The sequence below is a fragment of the Stegostoma tigrinum genome, chromosome 3 (genome assembly GCF_030684315.1).
Source record: "Stegostoma tigrinum isolate sSteTig4 chromosome 3, sSteTig4.hap1, whole genome shotgun sequence".
Lineage (NCBI taxonomy): Eukaryota > Metazoa > Chordata > Chondrichthyes > Orectolobiformes > Stegostomatidae > Stegostoma > Stegostoma tigrinum.
In genome coordinates, this window is record NC_081356.1 from 112,333,793 (window position 1) to 112,356,116 (window position 22,324).

Below are 22,324 nucleotides of genomic sequence, written 5' to 3' on the forward strand. Positions count from 1 at the left end.
CAACATTTTTCTTTTCAGGAAAAGTACTTCAACCATTGATAACAAGGTGTGGAGCTGGATGAACACGGCAGGTCGAACAGCATCAGAGGAGCAGGAAAGCTGATGTTTCGGGTCTGGCCCCTTCTTCAGAAACTCTTCATTTTCTGAAGGAGAGTCTAGACCCAAAACCTCAGCTTTCCTGCTCCTCTGATGCTGCTTGGCCTGCTGTATTCATCCAGCTGTACACCTTGTTATCTCAGACTCCAGCATCGGCAGTTCCTACTACTCCAACCATTGTCCTCTTTCCAAACTAACCTTTAATTCTAATCATCCATGTCATGTTTCATAAAATGTGTTAAAAGGTACATCATAGGTTTTGTTCAGGAGTTATTGGTGATGTATCATTGAAACAGGTGCACACACACCAGCATTGTGGGATAAACAAAGCTAATTTTTCTTGATTGATTGCAAAGTGTTTAACTTTTTTTAAAGAATTTTAATTATTTTGCAGAGTGGTATCATGTCTTTGCTTTCTCATATTGCATACAATTGCATGCATTGGAAGTGAAACCATAGCCCCCGATGCGATTTGTAAACAAAGTGACCTGGTCTGAGGTAACAAAGTGTGTAGCTGGATGAACACAGCAGGCCAAGTAGCATCTCAGGAGCACAAAAGCTGACGTTTCAGGCCTAGGATGAAGGGTCTAGGCCCGAAACATCAGCTTTTGTGTTCCTGAGATGCTGCTTGGCCTGCTGTGTTCATCCAGCCTCACACTTTGTTAACTTGGATTCGCCAGCATCTGCAGTTCCCATTATCTCTGACCTGGTCTGAGGTTTGACTTCGCAGTGTTGCAATCTGCTTGGAGCTGCGCATGTGTTACGCATGATGCTACGTGTACAGAAGGCTCTTTGCTGCATTTTTGTCTTGAATTACCCCCTCTGCAGCTTCCATATTAGCCATGCTTCACTTCAATTAGAAATGTCGCTTTTATTTCCAGATGGAAAAGGTTTCACAATCTTATTGAATTTACTAGGTTTGCCATGCAATAATAACAAAGTAAATGTGTGTTTCTCTTACAGCCTCAACAGCCTTCCCTTGTTCATGAACGCTCACAGATTGGAGAGCCGTGAGTACAGTCCTATTTTGTTCTGAATAAAATGCAGTTTTGAAATTAAAATCAAAGAGCCTATTAGAATTTTTATTCCTGAGCTAGCCACTGAACTCCTGAGTTCAGCAGTTGTGTAGAATAAAATATTGGTGTGTAAAAGACAGTTTGTCTTAATGTAGGAACACAAAGGTGGTTGGTACGTTACGCTGAACTGCAAGGACCATGCAGTACTGGAAACTATTCAATTATTATTCAGCATTGTGTAGGCAAATCTCCAATCTCAAAACTTAAGTCAAATAGCAGCTAAAACCCCTTGAACACAATAAAATATACCACAGATTGATGTCTGACTGATCCAACAGTGACTAAAGAAAGAGAAAGGGATGGAGAGGCAAAGAGATGTGGGACTGGAATTCCAGAGCTCTCAATTCAAAATGACAGAAACATGGCCAGCGATAGTGGGATGTTGGGAGAGAGGGATGCACAAGAGACTGGAGTTGGTCTGAGTATGAATAGGGAGATGTCAAGTTTGGAATAATTTGAACATGGAAATAAGAAACTGAGGCAGCAATAGGAGGGTTCAATTTACACCAACAAAATCAGGATTTCTGAGTGAACAGGATTAACTCTGAGTCAGAAATTGGGAATACCTCAAGTTAATGGACGATGATGGGATTGAGGGTGAGGTTTGTGAGGATGGTGAGAAGTTAACCAGGGGAGTATCAGAGTAATTGTGTCTGGATTTGGGAAGGGGATTCTTGAGAACAGATTTTGTGGCAGGAGGAATGGAAAAAATTGTAGGCTCACCCAAGACTGGATGTCAGATAGGCAGTAAAAGGTTTTCAGAGAGATGGTAGTGAGATAGAGTTAGGTAACTAAGTAGAAATGCAAATATTCACCTTTTGTCTTCAAATTATTTTATATTTGATGAGGTCAAGTATACCCCATTGGGAAATTCAGCAGGTAAGGGTGCAGGGCTAAGAAGCAAATCAACTGCAAGAGATCATCTGTCTCTGACAAAAGTAACAGATACTGTCTCATCAAATTGTTTAGAGATGTGGGAGTTGAGCCCAGGCCATCCAGTCCAGAATTAGGGACACCAATGCCACAAGTATCCTTGGGAAGGGTAATAGTATTCAGCCCCTCAATGAAGGACGGAAGTTTGAAGAGAATGGTGTAGTTAATTGCCTCAAAGACTGCAAAAGGATCATGTGCATTTGTGACAACACAGTTTGGAGCTGGAGGAACACAGTAGGCCAGGCAGCATCAGAACAGCAGGAAAGTTGATGTTTTGGGTCAGGAACTTCTTCAGAAAAGAGGAGGCAAAGATCAGAAATAAATAGAGAGAGGAGGTGTGGGCCTAGGGAAGGTAGGTGGGATGGTGATAGGTCAGTGCAAGTAGGCAATGGTGGGGATTATTCAGTGAGGTGGGAGGGGCAGATGGGTGGGAGAGAAGATGGACAGGTTTTGTCAGTTCAAGGAGGCAGCGATGAGAGGGAGGGTTGGTCATGGGATGACGCCAGGGTGGGGAGATTTTGAAACTGGTAAAATCTACGTTTACGCCATTGGGCTGTAGGATCCCAACATGGATTATGAGGTGTTGCTCCTCCAATTTCCATGTGACGCCATTGTGACACTGGAGGAGGCCCAGGATGGACATGTCACCAGGGAGCGGGAGGGAGAGTTAAAATGGTTTGCAACCAGAAGGTGTTGTCGTTTGTCGCGAACAGAGGTCTACAAAATGGTCTCTGAGCCTCCACTTGGTCTCACCATTGTCAAGGAGGCCACATTGGGAGCAGCGGATACATCAGACCACATTGATGGATGTGCAGGTGAATGTCTGTCTAATGTGGAAGATTTGTTTTGTGCCTTGAATGAAGGTGAGGGGGGAGGTGTAGAGGCAGGTGTAGCACTTTGTGCAGTTGCAGGGAAAGATAGCGGGGGTGGTGGGGCTAATGGGATGTGAGGAGCGGACGAGGGAATCACAGAGAGAGTAGTCCCTACAAACAGCACATGGAGTGAATAGGGAAATATATCTTTGGTTGTGGGGTCAGATTGCAGGTGGCAGAAGTCGGGGAGGATATGGAGGTTGGTGGAGTGATATGTAAGGACAAGGGGGATTCTGTTTTTATTTTTGTTGGGGGGTGGGGATGTGAGGGCAGAGGTGCAGGAAATGCAAGAAATGCTGTTGAGGGCATTTTTGATCATTGGAGGGAGGAGGTTGAGGTCCTTGAAATAGGAGGATATCTGGATGTGCAGGAATGGAACGCCCTATCTCGGAAGCAGACGCAGCCGATGTGGAGGAATTGGGAATAGAAGATCACATTCTTGCAGGAAGGTGGGTGAGAAGATGTGTAGTCCAGGTAGCTACGGGAGTTGTATCAGTGATAATGGGAACTGCAGATGCTGGAGAATCCAAGATAACAAAGTGTGAAGCTGGATGAACACAGCAGGCCAAGCAGCATCTCAGGAGCACAAAAGCTGACGTTTCGGGCCTAGACCCTTCATCAGAGAGGGGGATGGGGTGAGGGTTCTGGAATAAATAGGGAGAGAGGGGGAGGCGGACCGAAGATGGAGAGAAAAGAAGATAGGTGGAGAGAGTATAGGTGGGGAGGTAGGGAGGGGATAGGTCAGTCCAGGGAAAACGGACAGGTCAAGGAGGTGGGATGAGGTTAGTAGGTAGGAGATGGGGGTGCGGCTTGGGGTGGGAGGAAGAACAGGTTAGGGAGGCAGAGACAGGTTGCACTGGTTTGGGGAAGAGCTGGGCTGGTTGTGTGGTGCAGTGGGGGGAGGGGGCGAACTGGGTTGGTTTAGGGATGCGGTGGGGGAAGGGGAGATTTTGAAGTTCGAGAAGTCCACATTGATACCATTAGGCTGCAGGGTTCCCAGGCGGAATATGAGTTGCTGTTCCTGCAACCCTCGGGTGGCATCATTGTGGCACTGCAGGAGGCCCATGATGGACATGTCATCTAAAGAATGGGAGGGGGTGTGGCAATGGTTTACGACTGGGAGGTGCAGTTGTTTGTTGCAAACCGAGCGGAGGGGTTCTGCAAAGCGGTCCCCAAGCCTCCGCTTGGTTTCCCCAATGTAGAGGAAGCCACACCGTGTACAGTGGATGCAGTATACCACATTGGCAGATGTGCAGGTGAACCTCTGCTTAATGTGAAATGTCATTTTGGGGCCTGGGATAGGGGTGAGGGAGGAGGTGTGGGGGCAAGTGTAGCACTTCCTGCGGTTGCAGAGGAAGGTGCCGGGTATGGTGGGGTTGGAGGGCAGTGTAGAGCGAACAAGGGAGTCACGGAGAGAGTGGTCTCTCCGGAAAGCAGACAGGGGTGGGGATGGAAAAATGTCTTGGGTGGTGGGGTCGGATTGTAGATGGTGGAAGTGTCAGAGGATGATGCGTTGTATCCGGAGGTTGGTGGGGTGGTGTGTGAGAACGAGGGGGATCCTCTTGGGGCGGTTGTGGCGGGGGCGGGGTGTGAGGGATTTGTTGCGGGAAATGCGGGAGACGCGGTCAAGGGCGTTCTCGATCACTGTTGGGGGAAAGTTGCGGTCCTTGAAGAACTTGGACATCTGGGATGTGCGTGAGTGGAATGTCTTATCGTGGGAGCAGATGCGGCGGAGGCGGAGGAATTGGGAATAGGGGATGGAATTTTTGCAGGAGAGTGGGTGGGAGGAGGTGTATTCTAGGTAGCTGTGGGAGTCGGTGGGCTTGAAATGGACATCAGTTACAAGCTAGTTGCCTGAGATGGAGACTGAGAGATCCAGGAAGGTGAGGGATGTGCTGGAGATGGCCCAGGTGAACTGAAGGTTGGGGTGGAAGGTGTTGGTGAAGTGGATCAACTGTTCGAACTCCTCTGGGGAGCAAGAGGCGGCGCCGATACAGTCATCAGTGTAACGGAGGAAGAGGTGGGGTTTGGGGCCTGAGTAGGTGTGGAAGAGGGACTGTTCCACGTAACCTACAAAGAGGCAGGCATAGCTGGGGCCCATGCGGGTGCCCATGGCCACCTCCTTCGTCTGTAGGAAGTGGGAGGAATCGAAAGAGAAGTTGTTGAGGGTTAGGACGAGTTCGGCTAGGCGGATGAGGGTGTCGGTGGAGGGGGACTGGTCGGGCCTGCGGGACAGGAAGTAGCGGAGGGCCTTGAGGCCATCTGCATGCGGAATGCAGGTGTACAGGGACTGGACGTCCATGGTGAAAATGAGGTGTTGGGGGCCAGGGAATTGGAAGTCCTGGAGGAGGTGAAGGGCGTGGGTGGTGTCACGGACGTAGGTAGGGAGTTCCTGGACCAAAGGGGAGAAAATGGAGTCCAGATAGGTGGAGATGAGTTTGGTGGGGCAGGAGCAGGCTGAGACGATGGGTCGACCAGGGCAGGCAGGCTTGTGGATTTTGGGGAGGAGATAGAAACGGGCCATGTGGGGTTGGGGAACAATGAGGTTGGAGGCTGTGGGTGGGAGGTCCCCTGAGTTGATGAGGTCATGGATGGTGTTGGAGATGATGATTTGGTGCTCGGGTGTGGGGTCATGATCGAGGGGGCGGTAGGAGGTGGTGTCGGAGAGTTGGCGTCTGGCCTCGGCGATGTAGAGGTCAGTGCGCCATACTACCACTGCGCCACCCTTGTCTGCGGGTTTGATGGTGAGGTTGGGGTTGGAGTGGAGGGCTGCCCGTTCTGCGGGGGAGAGGTTGGAGTGGGTGATGTCTCGACGGCAGTTGGAGATGAAGAGGTCGAGGGAAGGTAGGAGGCCTGGGAGTGGTGTCCAGGAGGAGGACTTGTGTTGGAAGCGGGTGAAGGGGTCAGTGAAGGGAGGGTTAGGTTCCCGGTTGGAGAAGTAGGCGTGGAGGTGAAGGCAGCGGAAAAACTGCTCTCTGTCCAATCGTGACTGGTATTCGTTGATGTGTGATTGTAGGGGGACAAAGGTGAGCCCCTTACTAAGGACTGACCGTTCGTCCTCAGTGGGAGGTCTGGGGGGATGGTGAAGATGCAGCAGGGTTCAGTGTGGCTGTCTTCTCTGGGGTTGCTGGCTGTGGAGGTTTTGGGCGGAGCGATGAGGTCGTTGGCCGTGGGCGGGGTTCCGTTGGCGTCGGCCGTGGGCGGGGTTCCGTCGGCATCAGCCGTTGGCGGGGTTCCGTCGGCGGTTGGAGGATCGGGGTGGGCGGCGGCAGCAGCAGCTGCGGTGAGGGTGGTGTGTGAGGTGTTGTAACTGGAAGTGGAGGCGGTGACTGCAGCAGTGGTCCCGGAAGTGGTGTGGCCGGCGGAGGCGGATGTGACATCATTGGTGGAGTCTCCGGCTGTATCCTCATGGTCAATGGTGGCGGGTGCATGGTGGGGGAGGGGCAGGGACAGACTCGGGATTTGGGAGGTGCAGGAATCCTCTTGTGGGTGGCAGGGGCCAATGAGTTTGTTGTACTTACGATTTTTGGTGTCCAGTAAGGCTGAGTGAAACTGGGTGTTCAGTCTGTGGATCCTGCGGAGGATAAAAAACAGCAGAGGTCCTTTGCAGATCTGGGAGAGGGAGGCTCTGAGCTGGGGCAGTCTGAATTGCAGTGTGTGGAGGTGCCGGTGCATGGCCGCGAGTGTCTGTTTCAGAACTCGCAGGGAGAAACGCTTCTGAAGGGTCTGAATATTCTGGGTGTAGAGGTGGTCACGGTTGGGGCCAAATTGGGAAGGCTGAAATGTAGACTGTAGTCCATTGGGGATGATCCGGTTCCGTATGCAGGTGCTGAGGAAGGTGATGTGGCTGTGGTACCTGGTTTGCTTCAGAACATGGTCGAGCAGTTTCAAGGCCGAAGAGATTACAAGAGAGTTGCAATGGGGAAACCAAGCGGAGTCTTGGGGACCGCTTTGCAGAACACCTCCGCTGGGTTCGCAACAAACAACTGCACCTCCCAGTTGCAAACCATTGCCACTCCCCCTCCCATTCTTTAGATGACATGTCCATCATGGGCCTCCTGCAGTGCCACAATGATGCCACCCGAAGGTTGCAGGAACAGCAACTCATATTCCGCCTGGGAATCCTGCAGCCTCATGGTATCAATGTGGACTTCACCAGCTTCAAAATCTCCCCTTCCCCCACCGCATCCCTAAACCAACCCAGTTCGCCCCCTCCCCCCACTGCACCACACAACCAGCCCAGCTCTTCCCCTCCACCCACTGCATCCCAAAACCAGTGCAACCTGTCTCTGCCTCCCTAACCTGTTCTTCCTCCCACCCCAAGCCGCACCCCCATCTCCTACCTACTAACCTCATCCCACCTCCTTGACCTGTCCGTTTTCCCTGGACTGACCTATCCCCTCCCTACCTCCCCACCTATACTCTCTCCACCTATCTTCTTTTCTCTCCATCTTCGGTCCGCCTCCCTCTCTCTCCCTATTTATTCCAGAACCCTCACCCCATCCCCCTCTCTGATGAAGGGTCTAGGCCCGAAACGTCAGCTTTTGTGCTCCTGAGATGCTGCTTGGCCTGCTGTGTTCATCCAGCCTCACATTTTATGAGCTATGGGAGTTGGTGGGCTTGAAATAGATATTGGTTTCGAGGTGGTCACCAGAGATGGAGATGGAGAGGTTCAGGAAGGAGAGACAGGTATCGGAGGTGGTCCAGGTGAATTTGACCTTGGGTTGAAAGGTGTTAGTAAAGTTGATGTTAGTAAAGTCATTACTCTCTGGGTGATGAAATTTCTCCACATCGCAATCGTAATTGACTTACTCTGTATCTTTAGACTGTGACCTCTTGTTCTGGACTCCCAGGTCTTCAAGGACATTCTTCCTACATTTACCCAGTTCCGTCATTTTAGAATTTTGTAGGCTTCCAGATAGACAGGGTGGTTAAGAAGGTGTTTAACATGCTTGCCTTCATTGCTGAGCCCACTGAGTGTAGAACATAGAGTATTACAGCACAGTACAGGTCCTTCGGCCCTCGATGTTTCACCGACCTGTGAAACCAATCTGAAGCCCATCTAACCTACACTACAGGAGTTGAGATATGTCATGTTGAGGTTGTGCAGGGCATTGGTGAGGCCAGTTTTGGAGTACTGTGTACAGTTCTGGTTGCCCTGCTATAGAAAGGATAGAACATAAAACATGGAACAGTACAGCATAGGACAGGCCCTTCAGCCCACAATGTTGCACCAAACTTTTACCCTAATCCTAAGGTCGATCTAACCTCCACCTCTACCGTATACTATCATCCATATGCCTATCTAATAGCCGCTTAAATGACCTGAATGAGGCCGACCCCACTACCCTCTCTGACAATGCATTCCATGCCCCTCCCACTCTGAGTAAAGAACCTACCTCTGACATCTCCCGTACACCTACCTCCACTCACTTTAAAACTATGCCCCCTCATAATTGCTACCTCCACCTGAGGAAAAAGTCTCTGGCTGTCCACTCTATCTATACCTCTGATCATTTTGTACACCTCTGTCAAGTCACCTCTCATCCTTCGTCGTTCTAAAGAGAAAAGCCCTAGTTCTCTCAACCTTTCCTTGTAAGACCTTCCCTCCATTCCAGGCAACATCCTGATAAATCTCCTCTGCACCTTTTCCAATGCTTCCACATCTTTCCTGTAATGAGATGACCAGAACTGGGCACAATAGTCCAGATGTGGTCGAACCAGGCTTTTGTAAAGCTGGAGCATAACTTCACGGCTATTGAACACAATCTTTCTATTAATGAAAGCTAACACACCATATACCTTCTTAACAACTCTAGCCACCTGGGTGGCAGCTTTCAGGGAACTGTGGACATGAACCCCAAGAGCCCTCTGCTCCTCCACACTGCCAAGAATCTTTCTGTTAACCCTATATTCTGCTTTCAAGTATGTCCTTCCAAAATGAATCACCTCACACTTTTCAGGGTTAAGCTCCATCTGCCATGTCTCAGCCCAGCTCTGCATCCTATCAACGTCCCTTTGTAACCTAGAACAGCCCTCTGCACTATCCACAACTCAACCCACCTTCATATCATCCGCGAACTTACTAATCCACCCTTCCCCTCCTACATCCAAATCATTTCCAAAAATCACAAATAGAAGAGGACCCAGAACAGATCCTTGTGGTACACCACTCGTCACTGAGCACCATGTTGAATATTTTCCGTCTACTACCACCCTTTGACTTTTAAGGATCAGCCAATTCTGAATCCAATCTGCCACATTTCCTGCCACCCTACACCTCTTTACCTTCTGCATGAGCCTACCATGGGGAACCTTAACAAATGCCACATCCACTGCTCTAACTTCATCCACATGTTTGGCCACCTCTTCAAAGAATTCAGTAAGGCTTGTGAGGCATGATCTACCCCTCATGCTGACTATCCATGCTGACTATCACAAATCAAACTGTGCCTTTCCAAGTGATCATAAATCCTATCTCTCAGAGTATGATTAAATTGGAGTGGGTGCAGAAAAGAATTACCAGAATATCGCCAAATATTCTAAATAGCCTACTCTATAATCCCTAAACTGTGAGTCCTGGTTTTGGAGTCTATAGTCATCAGGAACATCCATCCTGCATTTACCTTATTTCTCACCTCTTTACTGAAATGTGGATGGCACTGCTCTCTCAAATGTCCTGGCAAACAGCCACTTCAAGGGCAGTTAGGAATGGACAACAAATACTGGCCTGACTGACAAGGCTCGCATCTTGTGAATGAATCAAAAGAAACAAATCTGTTCCCTGGGTCTTGATACCAGAACAAGGCCTGCTTACGGACTGGGCGTTGCCTAATTGGTGTCTCGTTGATCAGGCCTTCCTAAGAAGAGGCTATTCAGTCTTCATGCTAGTTTTCCAGGCCAGACCCTCAGTGCCCCAACAAGATTCTGCCCTGTGTGAGTAAACTCAAAATTGATTAGTTTTGGGGATAATCCATGAACGTTGGGCATATGTAAACATCACATCACATCATATCATTCTTGTTACTTTTATCCAGGCTTGAGGAAGCAGAAGTGGCCCAATCATTCTTAAATAAAAAGCAGTGTAGCACAGATAAACAACAGCATAAGTTAAAAATAGAACTTAATTAAACATGAGCCTTCAGTATGTATTGCAGTATAAGGTCAAAAAGAAAGGAAAAGTAACTTCCAGTTTAACTCCAGTCGTTTCAATACTGTTAGGCGTTAAAATCCAGAAATCGTCCTCTGTTGTTCAAGTTCAAGAACCTAGTGGAACATACTGTATGTAGAATAGCTAATAAGTGGGTGTTAAATGTTATTCTTCTTGTCCACAATCTGTTAACGTGTTAAAGAGTGTATATTTTGAACTTCTATGAAATGATGCCCCTTTAAACTGTCCAACCACCAGATCAGTCTGGCCCACTTGCCCACAAAATAGTTGCAAACTAATTAATTGTAGATGACACATCTTGGGTTGCCCTAAGAGCTACAAGTAATTGGATAAATGCAAGTTGCTTCATTCATCATGAAATCTTGATGGTATACAGTTTGGAGCATATGTTTCATTTAAGAAGAAAGTGAGAGTGGTTAAACAACTAATAGGTGGAAGAGTCTCCAAAACCATCCTTATCCTCAATGATGGGCTGATGACGCAAAGGTTGGAGGTGCCGTTGATAGTATTGAGGGCTATTGCAGGCTTCAGCAAGACATTGGCAGGATGCAGAGATGGGCTGAGGAATGGCAGATGGAGTTCAACCTGGAGGTAATGCATTTTGGAAGGTTGAACTTAAATGCTGAATATAGGATTAAAGGCAGGATTCTCAGCAGTGCGGAGGAACAGCGGGATCTTGGTGTTCAAGTGCATAGCTCCTTCAAAGTTGCCACCCAAGTGGATAAGGTGTTAAGAAAGCATATGGTGTTTTGGCTTTCATCAACAGGGGGATCGAGTTTAAGAGACGCGAGGTTATGCTGCAGCTCTACAAAACCCTGGTGAGACCACACTTGGAATATTGTGTCCAGTTCTCGTCACCCTATTATAGGAAATATGTGGAGGCTTTGGAGAGGGTGCAAAGGAGGTTTACCAGGATGCTGCCTGGACTGAAGGGCTTGTCTTATGAGGAGAGCTTGACTGAGCTTGTACAGTTCTCTCTGGAGAGAAGGAGGAAGAGAGGTGACCAGATCGAGGTGTACAAGGTAATGAGAGGCATGGATAGAGTCGATAGCCAGAGACTTTTCCCCAGGGCAGGATTGACTGCCACGAGGGGTCATAGTTTTAAGGTGTTAGGAGGAAGGTATAGAGGAGACATCAGAGGGTGGTTCTTCACCCAGAGAGTTGTGAGCGCATGGAATATTTTGCCAGTGGTAGTCGTGGAAGTGGAGTCATTAGTGAAATTTAAGCGACTGTTGGACATGCACATGGACAGCAGTGAATTGAGGGGAATGTAGGTTAGGTTATTTTATTTTTGGATTTGGATTATTCCACGGCACAACATCGTGGGCTGAAGGGCCTGTACTGTGCTGTACTTTTCTATGTTCTAAGTTCTACGTTCTATGTTCTAAGTCCCCAGATATTAATAAGGAGGATTTTGCATGTTTGTTAAGTTTGAGTCTGACATTGTCATTTCCAGTGCTTAGCTTGATGCTGTATGGCCTGTTTAGGTTAATTCTCTTCTCAATTTGATAGAGCCATGTGGCTCACTAGGGCAATACAGAGTATTAAATTGCTATGGGCGTGGAGTCAAATATAAGCCAGACCAGGTACGGACAGAAATGTCCTTCACTGAAAGGACGTTATGAACCAGATGGGTTTTTACAATTCCATTGTTCTTTTAAATTAATGCCAATAATTCCAGATAATTTCAAATAGTCTCTGTCATTTGGCTGTTGTGGTACATTATTTCACTTACTACGTAACCTTCTATCTGAAACTATTTCAGTGATAGTCTTAAAATGATATCCCATTATGGACTTGCAACCATGTATGAACAACTTTTCATGACCTATCAGACCAAAGTTACTAATTTTGGAGACCTCAGTTAGACCCCTCTTATCATCCCTGTTCCAATGAATTAGAATCCTTTCCTCAAGCCTATCTCCATAAAATCACAGTAAGTATTTGCAATACATCTGCATAATCCTTTCCACAGTACAGTTCACAGATGCCCACACAGCACTGCAACTGGGGCTTAATCTTGTACAAATCAATATCATTACATTGTGTTTCTACTCTGTGTTACCCATGTGGAAAAACCAGAATCCCATTGACATTTTCTTTTAATAGTATTTTCTATCTGTAACTAGATCTTTTTGAATTCTTGATATAATTTAGTTTAATCAGTACAAATTCTCAGTTTGATTTCTGTGTAAATGTTTGCACAGGATTTTAGTCAATATGAAAGGCTAAATTTAAATGTTGTTATATTTTCTCATAGATACCAGGCTATGTACAGCTACAACCCGAGAAATGAAGACGAGCTGGAGCTGAAAGAAGGAGACATTGTTGATGTAATGGAGAAGTGTGATGATGGCTGGTTTGTTGGTATGTGTGTTCTAAAGTATTCTGCTATCAGAGTAGGGATGAACTAGGAGATCTTGTTCATTTCTGAATCCAAAACTCATGGAAGGAAACTAGTATTAATTGGGATTTTAAAAAAAGGCGCAGGTAAACATTTCCAGGCGCAGGAGAAAAAGTAACTGCTGAAGCCAGGTCAAAAAAAGAAAATCTAGAAAGAGCGGCTCACAATAATTTGGCAAATTCCAAGTTATCAAAACAGGCAAATAGCTTAAGAGTAAAAAACAAGAAACAGTTGGCAAACTCTAATAAAGGACATGTGGTAAATTAATCAATCTTGACTATGCCCCCAAAGAAAATGCAGGAGCACATGATTAAAAGGCACAGGGGCCAGAGGTGTGGGTTAGTGCTCTGTAGCTATATTCCTTTTCAGTGAGGTTCCCCGATGAATATTGTGGAGTAACCCCATCAGGATACTTTTTTACTTTTAAGAGTAAACTTCCAAATGTGTTATCAGCAGCTTGTCTGTGGACCCTGGGGAAAGTGTGGGGAAGCCAACTAAGCATCTGCTGGAACATTATTTTCTTTTAATTACTAACACGATAAAAACCTGTGAAATTTACTGTGAACTTTAATGTAGCATTGTGACTTCCCACATAAACCTGCAATCGTGCACCCAACACAGATTTTAACAATGTGGCTTTCATTCACTGCTCATCCCTATTCTTCTGTAAGCTAATATATAGGTTTACTTCTAGAAATGTAATGCATTATTTTAAGGGGGAAATTGTCTCATTTTTTTCTTATAATTCCTTTTATTACCACTTACTTACTTTATAATTTGCATGCTGGTAGCAAGAGCAAGTTTGACTACTGATTTTCTACATATTTGATCCCTTCTGTCCAAAAGGAATTTTTCCACCAGGCTACTGGGAATCAAAATATAGACAGTAATTGGAACTGTCAACAATGAGTAGACATTTAATGTCCATCATTTGGGCTGGACATGCTAATATAGGCATATTGTCAGATGATCAAAAGCTCCAGTTTCCTTCCCTTGATTGCTAATACTATCTCTTCCTCCTCAGTGGGATGGGTATGCTCCTGTTATTATATATAAATATTGAAAGGCCATAACATGACTTTTATCATTATGCAGAGGACGGGAATCCAAGCTGCAATTATTTTTGCAGAGTTATAGGGAGTAGATGTAGAGATGGCATGTTTGTATAACTTATATCAGCTTGGTTATAAAGGAAATAAAACCATCAGGCAGTGCATAAAAATTACTATTGAAATTCAGCCCTATTGTTTCCCCTCCCAAAACTGGTGACTATACAAATGGTGTTTTAAGGTGGAGATGGCTACAGACTATATAACTTGCTATGTATTAATTTGTGATGCACTGGGACATATAATAGATGAATCCTTAATGGTGACTTGTGGAACATAGAACAGTACAGCACAGTACAGCACTTCAGCCCACGATGTTCTGCCGACCTAATATCCTACTAAGATCAATCTACCCTACATACCCCACATTTTACTATCCTCCATGTGCCTATCCAAGAGTCGCTTGAAAGTCTTTAAAGTATCTGACCCCACTACCACTGCTGGCAGCGCATTCCACACGCCCGCCATTCTGTGTGTATAGAACCTACCTCTGACATCTCTCCTATACCTTCCTCCAATCATCTTAAAATTAAGCCCCCTCGTGATAGTCATTTCTCCCCTGTGTAAAAGTCTCTGACTATCCACTCTATCTATGCGTCTCATCATCTTGTCAACCTCTATCAAGTCACCTCTCATCCTTCTTCACTTAAATGAAAAAAGCCCTAGCTCCCGCAACCTTTCCTTATAAAATTTCAGCACTAATTTTTAATGATACCTTTGAGGTTGTCTAACAGGTTGTATACCCACAGAATAAGCAAAGATTCAAGGATTTTTCTTGGTTCATTTTGTTTTGAAGTCTTTTGGATCTGCATAATTTTTGTTTAAGTTTGTAATAGCTAGTAAGTTCTAAATCACTTGAACTTGTAGATTTGTGTGCACTGTATTTTGGATTGGCTTGACCAAAGTTTGCTGGTTGAGTCTTAACTCTCCTTTTAGAGAAATGAAATAATCGTATAATGAACAAAAACAAAGTTGCTGGAAAAGCTCAGCAGGTCTGGCAGCATTTGTGAAGGAAAAAACAGAGTTAACGTTTTGGGTTCAGTGACCCTTCCTCAGAACTGAGGACCTGAAACATTAACGCTGTTTTTTCCCTTCACAGATGCTGCCAGACCTGCTGAGCTTTTCCAGCAACTTCTGTAAATCAGGAACAATCATAATTTATCAGATTCTAATAGAGAAGGGAAAGTGCAATCTTACACACTGTACCAGCCAGGAAAATTATACATTATAAACTATAAGTTACTCCTAATGGGGATGATAAACTGACCTGTAGATATTTTAAACTATCCGCTAAGCATTAATTGAGCCATCTTCCTTGAACTGACATGGGGCTGAGACACCAATGCAGAGCTAGTTCAGTTAATTTAATCCAGAGTCCTGATGAGCCCCTTTATGTTTTGTGATACATGCAAACAAAGCAAAATTAAACACTGCTTATTAATATGTGAAATGGAGTTCAGAAGGCGATGACAACAACTGCATTTGCCCCAAGTTTGAGAGCAAATATTACTATCAAATAATTTGCCAAACATCAAGACACTTTCCTAGGAACAATCACATTGCTACCAGCTTCAGAAGAAAGGACAAAATTCCTAGACTTACTGCTACTTTACAAAACTTTTGGGAAAAGGATCTACAGCCTGGAGAAGAAGTAAAAGAGGCTGCTATTCGAGAGAATGTAACATGGGAATATATCTCCAAGGACGAGTCAAATTGCCAGAAGGAGCTGACTGCGGAATAAAACTTCAGCTGCACCTGAAATCAAAACATCATCTATCCTGGAGTCCCATGTATCTGGTAAGTTTACCTTATAGTCTCTCCTTCCATGCAATCTCGCTGTAAAGTAAAAATAATGAACAAAAGTACATTTAACATAATGCAGAATGCCAAGAAAGCTTTAACATCCCCAGTATGCATGTAAGTGGTCCTGTGTACAGTGGTCCATTTTTGCACTTCACCTGCTTTCATAAGTTTCTTCCAAATGGCATCTGCACTTCTCTGTCTGCAGTTCCATTCCATATGTTCAGATAACTAAGGTTTTCTATCTTGTCCCTATTTTGTCTTCTCAGATAGTCAGCCGATCTTCACCTTTAATCCATTCAATGGAAATGGCATGGCAAAGACACAAAGTACCCAGAAATTCACTGAGAAAAAGCTGCTATCCTCAGCGACTCAGGAAACTAATGCACATAGAGAGGGGAATGCACAGTCTGTTGTGGACAAACATGAAAACCAATCACACGTCAGCATATCTCCTGAAGGAATGTCCTGGGCGTACCCAGAATGTTTGGGTGGACCTGAACTGAAAGATGAGACAACGAGTCGGAGAGAAGAGGAGGAAAGCAGCCAAGACTCTGGCTCAGCATCCGAACCTCCAGCTGCATCTCCGTCAGCATCTCAGGATCTTAATGCAGTCCAGAGTTCCCCTTCAATTCCCTCAGAATTACAGAGCCCTAGCAGGTCTTCCTTAGAATCTGAGCATTTTGATGCATGTCCCTCACCAACACAAAACTCAGTAAATGAAGCAGATCAGCCAGAGCAGGTCACCAGCTGCAAGTCACCAGACAGGATAGATTGTGAACAGCAAGTGGAAATCGACAACTTCCTCAACCCGTCGGCTGATTTCCTGGAACAGATTATGGACGATGTTCCTACTTGTGTGAAGGCTACCATGACAAATGAGAATACCCATCAACAACATGAGGCAGATACCCATCTCCTAGCACTCTCCACGACATTTGGAATGCTCATGGATGAGGGAATGCATTTGCTCAGGAAGACCATGGACAATGTCCATTCCAGTGTGCTGTCCGGCAACAAGCAGATGCACACGGACATGATTCATCTTCATCATATTATCCACATGGGCTGGGTGCAGTTAGCCGATCAAATGAGCTCTCTGATCAAAGTGCTTACCACACTCATACATAACCAGCAATCCTCTTCCACCTTGTTGCATAATGTAGCACTTCAGCGTACCATAGCAATATCTGAAGGCCATTTTCCAGACTACCTCAGGTGTGAAACCACTTCAAAGATAGCGAAAGAAACAGTGCCCACAACACGTTACATTCCAGAGGAATCTTTAATCAATGCTTCTTCAGAAAACCCAGCTGCCAATTCTTCTAATTCTGAAATGTATAAATGAAATGGAATATGTTAGCATCTTCCTGAAATACACATTCTGTGCAATGATGAGGTGCCAATATTGTTTTTGAATAGTTCTTTTACTTAGAAGGTTTAAAGATAAAAAGAGACTTCATGATGTAGCACTTTTCATGGCCACCAATGTCTCAAAACACTTTAGAAATACTTTGTGAAGTGATAGTCACTCTGTAATGTAGGAAATATCGCAGCGAAGTTGCATTCAGCAAACTCCTCTGAATAGCAAATTAATGATGAGCACTTGATCCTTTTCTGTGATACTGACTGAAGTATATATATTGCTCAGGCTTCCAGTCATGAGCCTCCTTTTCTCTTTCAAAAAGATAGCCATGGAATCTTTACATCCAGCCAAGCATACAGGTGGTACCTCAGTTTAACATCTCATTTAGAAGATAGCACCTCAGACTGTGCAGTGCTCTCTAAGTACTGCGTCTGTGTGTCAGTCTTTATTTCTATTCTTAAGTCTTGACTGGGACTTCGACCCAGAACCCTGTGGCCCAAAGTCAAGAACGTTAACAACTGAGTCACAGCTGAGACAGAAGTAGAGTATAAAAGTTGATTTTATACTGAATTATATTCAGTTATTCTGACAGTATCACAGAGTTTAATAAGCAAAATACTTGAAGCAAATAGAGTCAGTTCCAATCATGTGGCTTCCTTTTTTAGAGTTGCAATTTTCTACTTAAGATGCTCTAGCTGTCACAGTAAATACATTTATTCTTTCTAGTGCTTCCTCTATTGACTTTTTCTTCTATACTATATTCATCCATAAATCTGTATGTACAGTGAGCCATTCAACATGGTGGCAGCCCACCTTCAGGATGAATCTCTACCTATCTATAAATATTTGGGCTGATTTTTGGTTCCCAGCCAAAACGACAGCAAAGTGAAGCTGTATGCTTGTTGGTGTTGGCAGCATGATGACTGTGCCTGGTCCAATTGCCAGTCTAGTTGACATGCCACTCCCTGACTTCCTACCACAAGGACTGGTGAAGTTGGCAGGAAGTTGCTGTATGATCCTTAGAATTGTGTGACATAGGCACTTCTAGGAGTTTTGAGAGCAAATTAAGTGTGTCAGAGGGTGGGTGTGTGATCCGGGGCTTTTGATAGACAGGACAGTTTAGTTAGTGCTTTAAAATTCTTGGGAAGTGAGTATCACTGGCAGTGCCAAGATTTCCAATCCATTCTTGATAGATTCGTGATTACCAATTTAGTAAAGATTATTGAGAATGTGTGGAAATGTAAAGTGGAAGTTAAAATCAAATCAGCCATGATCTTATTGAAAAGTGGAGCAGGCTTGAGGGGCCAAATGGCCTACTCTCATTCATATATTTGTATTCCTAATTATCCTTGAAAAGCTCCTGGTGAGTTGCCATCTTGAACCACTACATTCCATGTAGGTTTGTTACTCCAGCTGTGATTTAAGGAAGTCCAGGATTTTGACCCAGTGGCAGTGAAGGAGCAGCAATATATTTCCAAGTCAGGATAGTATGCGGCTTGGAGGGAAACTTGCAGATGGTGGTGTGCCATTCATCTGCAGCCCTCGTCCTTCTAGGTAGTAAAGGCCTCAGGTTTTTTTTTTCCATTGCACCTGGGCATTGCTGACTGGGCTAGCCTTTATTGCTCAACCCTAATTGCCCTTGAAGGCGGTGGTAAGCCATCTTTGTCAACAACTGCAGCTGATGGAGGGGTGGGCACATCGACAGTGCTGTGAGAGAGGAGGTTCCAGGTATTTAGCCCATTGACAGCAGAGGTATAGCAATATAGTTCCAAGACAGGATGGTGTGTGGCTTGAAGAGGAATTTGATTTAGGAGAAACCTTAGTGAATTTGCGAATGGATCATATACTGTTGCCTGAATGCATAGATAGCAGGGGGAATAAATATTAATGGCAGGGATAGGGAACCACACGAGCAAACTGATGTCCCCAGGCTGTCTAGATTCTTGAGTGCAATTAAAGGTGCACTCATCCAGGCAAGTGGAGCACACTCTGTCTGATGTTTGACCTGTGTCTGGTAAATAGTAGACCAGATTTTGGGAATCAGTAGGTGAGTTACAAGCCACAGAATTCTCAGCTACTAACTTGCTTTTCTACCACAGCTTTTAAATTGGCTAGTCCAGGTCATTTTTTTGCTTAACAGTAAGCCTCAGCATATTGCTAATTCAGGAATCAGCTTTAGCAATGCTGTTGAATATCAGGGAAGGATGGTTCAGTTCTCTGTGGTTGGAGATGGTCATTGCCTCGTATTAATATAATTTACCATTTGCCAGCCTGAGCAGAAACATTGTCTGGGTCTTCCTGCATGTTGGCTCACATTGGCCCACTGGTTTAGCACACTTTATCTTTGGGGTTCATTTTGTCATGCATGTGTAAAGAGACCGTTCCACATGCACATGCACCATTATTACAACATTGTAAATGTATCCATTCAGTAAATACACTTTCTGAAAAATAATGCTGCTATAATATGTGAAGTAAAATCTTTCTACTTAAAGCACTGGCCAAAAATTTTCTTTGTTGTGCATTGATGCTTGGCACTCCTTGTACAGCAATGCATTAAGGCCAACTGTTTTTCTGACTGCACAGTGTTAAGTGTAAGGCCTGATTTGAAAGAGGATTTAAAGAAGTGTAGTAATGGCTGAGTGGAGTTAGATGGATCATCCTCTTTATTATCCCACCCCAAAATTTCCTTATTACGTTTACAGGTATTTTTATCCACAGGTAGGAATGTTTTACCATGAAATTATAATTGTGCCCTGAAATACAAAAGAAATTAGTTAAGTAACCTGTCACAGACATTGAGAGAGATATCACCCATTTGGTACTAATTTTGCTGAAAGATAGATAATCACCCCTCCACACCTGCAAGCTGAGCCTGATTTCAATTTCTGATTATAATTTAAAATATGATTAATGAGCACATAAATATCCTGAGGAAAATCTAATCAGGCATTGCTTGTCATGAATCTATTCAATTAAAAATTTGGTTTTAAAAAAATTATCAATAAGATGGAACACTAGGGAAGATGAGTCAATGAAGACTAAGAGGCTGGAATATAATGAAGTTTGCTTTTTCTCTTTAATCGCAGGAACATCTCGACGATCCAAGTTCTTTGGTACCTTTCCAGGAAACTATGTGAAGCGACTATAAAATTTTATACATAATTGTGTACACTTTGCTTTGAGTTTAGCACAATAACTTTCTGCAGCTCTCATTAAAAGAAGTTTCAGTCTGTAGACACTCAAAGCCACCTTTGTGACAGTTGTGTGATTGACTACAGCTAACTTCAGAAGCATCATTTAACATCATCTTCAGTCAAGGAATAAGGACATTTTGAAACATGCAACCTGGAGGTTGTTCTATGTTCCTCTCAGGATGTTTCGAAAACAACTGTTTTTTTTTAAGGTGCACTTACTTGATAAATCCTTTATACCCCTATATAAGCAAATGTAGTGAATGCTTGTTTATTCTTCCTGATACAGGAGCTTACAGTGGTCTGTCACTAACATTTATTATTGATGATTTTGTCACAGAGTAGAGAAAACACGTAACATATTCAACAAGTATTACATAAGTAACTCATACAGCTATGATAATCGCCATTTTGCAAACTAGAGGTGAGGCCCTGTAGTCTGCTCTATTTTTCTTCCAGTTAATTTGCTCAGTTTTGTTTGCGGCTGAATGATGAGATGCAGAAACAATAATGCCACATTTTGTACAGGTTGTTTGAAAATTGTTGCAGGTGTGTTTCTCACTTCCACACAGATCTTTTAATAATGATGGCTTAGAATATATGGTAAAAATAAGGTTTCTTGATAGAATATTGAGTTGATCAAGCATGAGACCATTCTTTTGAGATAAGCTATATTCAGATTCCGAAATCCAAATTGGCATATTTAATACATTAGGTGACTCCTTGGGCTCAGCACTTACTAAGGAATGCAGATGTTCAAATGCCATATAAGATTGCAGTTTGAAACTGGATTCGGGTTGCAGTTACAGCAGCATGAGGCAATTTGTTTTGTCACTGTGCTCCAATCCTACTGAAGAAGTTTTTAAAAGGGGTGACAGTGCAAATCTTAAAATCCACTTCTCTGATATCAGTTGTATTATTTAACATAATTAACATTATTAACATGGAAATGACTTTGTCATGTTTACATGTACTTTTAAAGCTCCTAAAATAATTCCCCGTTCACAATTTGTTTATGTGATTGAAAAACTGAATAGCTTCCTTCTGATAACATACAATTTCCATTCTAGCAATTTAGGACATGTTTTAGAAACTACTCAACATTTGTCCAAATGAATGGTTCTTTTTATTTAAGAATTTGAGCAATGTGGTCTCTGAAATCAAACATTAAACTAAACTGCCATAGTTGGGTATGAACACACACAGTTGGAAGGGAGAAAGAATTGTTTGCGCTGCAGCACCTTAGTTCAAAACAAGCGTGTGTAATTGTCCTTTTAATTTCTTCCATAAATGCTTGAGTTTACTACAGTGTATGTTGTCCACACAGTTTGTACATATATATTGTCAGCTTTATTTTGTACAGATGTTTTAGTTGTTGCATTTTTTAAAAAAAATCACTACTTTTCAGAAACTTTTATAAGTCTCTGTCATTCCCTTACCCCTTTTTACTAACGGCCTCTCCCATTGCCCTGGTTGCAAGCACATTTAGATGGTGCAAGTGTGTACGATAGTATTTTATTGCAGAATTTTGCAAATTGTATTTCAACAAATATAGTGTTACCAGCAAAAAAAAACTAACTGTACATATATCTTTATAGTTATTAACAGGAAATGAGAATAAAGGGTCTGAATAGATTCACCAATACTCTTTTACAGTATATCTTTATTACACCAAAACTCCAGCCTAAGAGTTGTATAATCTTGAAGCTTCAAATTTTGAATCTGTTGAACTGCATGCAGCACAGCTGTGAAATCAACAACTTTACTGTTGTTTTATGATGAAAATGACCATATTTGTTGCCTGTAAAATGAGAACTCTTTATATTCTCTGTAACTGATTTTAAAAGACTTCTTTTCGTAAATTAACATCAGATGATTCATTTTGATGCCGTACAATTCTTATGGAGAAAAGAACTCACTTTTTCTGTGTTTTTTGTGAATTTCAATCCCTAATAAATTTTGCCTGAATTGAATTTCTCCCTCCTCTGTATTTGTTTAAAATTACCTTGACAGGATACTGAATCATGGAAAATGTGATTTCATGAGTGTGAAAGTGTCAGGCCACAAATGTCCATGCAGATGTTGGATTTGTATACATGTACAGAAGAAGTTAAAATGTTTCAATCTGCATGAAATAGCATGGAGTGCAGAATTCCCTCAAATAAACTGTCTGATATCTTAGCATTTTCATTGCTTAAATGCCATTAGCATAGATATTGTGAAAAGAAGAAAACATTATAATTCATGACCTAACTTCATCCCAGAGTGTTTGCAATGAGTAAATTATGTAGTTATTATTTTAC

General features: G+C 43.6%; 2 protein-coding genes across 5 annotated transcripts in view; both read left to right on the forward strand.

Annotated features, from left to right (window-relative positions):
- The window catches only part of sorbs2b (sorbin and SH3 domain containing 2b), a 493,304-nt gene extending 471,310 nt beyond the window's left edge, over window positions 1-21,994 (forward strand). For all 4 annotated transcript variants that reach the window (XM_048526962.2, XM_048526963.2, XM_048526965.2 and 1 more), the window contains 3 exons: window positions 1,060-1,106; window positions 12,409-12,515; window positions 19,917-21,994. In XM_048526962.2, coding sequence (XP_048382919.1) covers window positions 1,060-1,106; window positions 12,409-12,515; window positions 19,917-19,978 — 216 coding nt within the window. In that variant the 3' untranslated portion in view covers window positions 19,979-21,994. The remainder of the gene's footprint in view (window positions 1-1,059; window positions 1,107-12,408; window positions 12,516-19,916) is intronic.
- Window positions 12,533-19,910, forward strand: LOC125450789 (uncharacterized). The gene is made up of 2 exons (XM_048526967.2): window positions 12,533-15,458; window positions 15,731-19,910. Exon 2 carries the CDS (start codon window positions 15,775-15,777, stop codon window positions 16,807-16,809), a length of 1,035 nt encoding a protein of 344 aa, XP_048382924.1. The 5' UTR covers window positions 12,533-15,458; window positions 15,731-15,774; the 3' UTR covers window positions 16,810-19,910.
- Window positions 21,995-22,324: the final 330 nt, after the last annotated feature.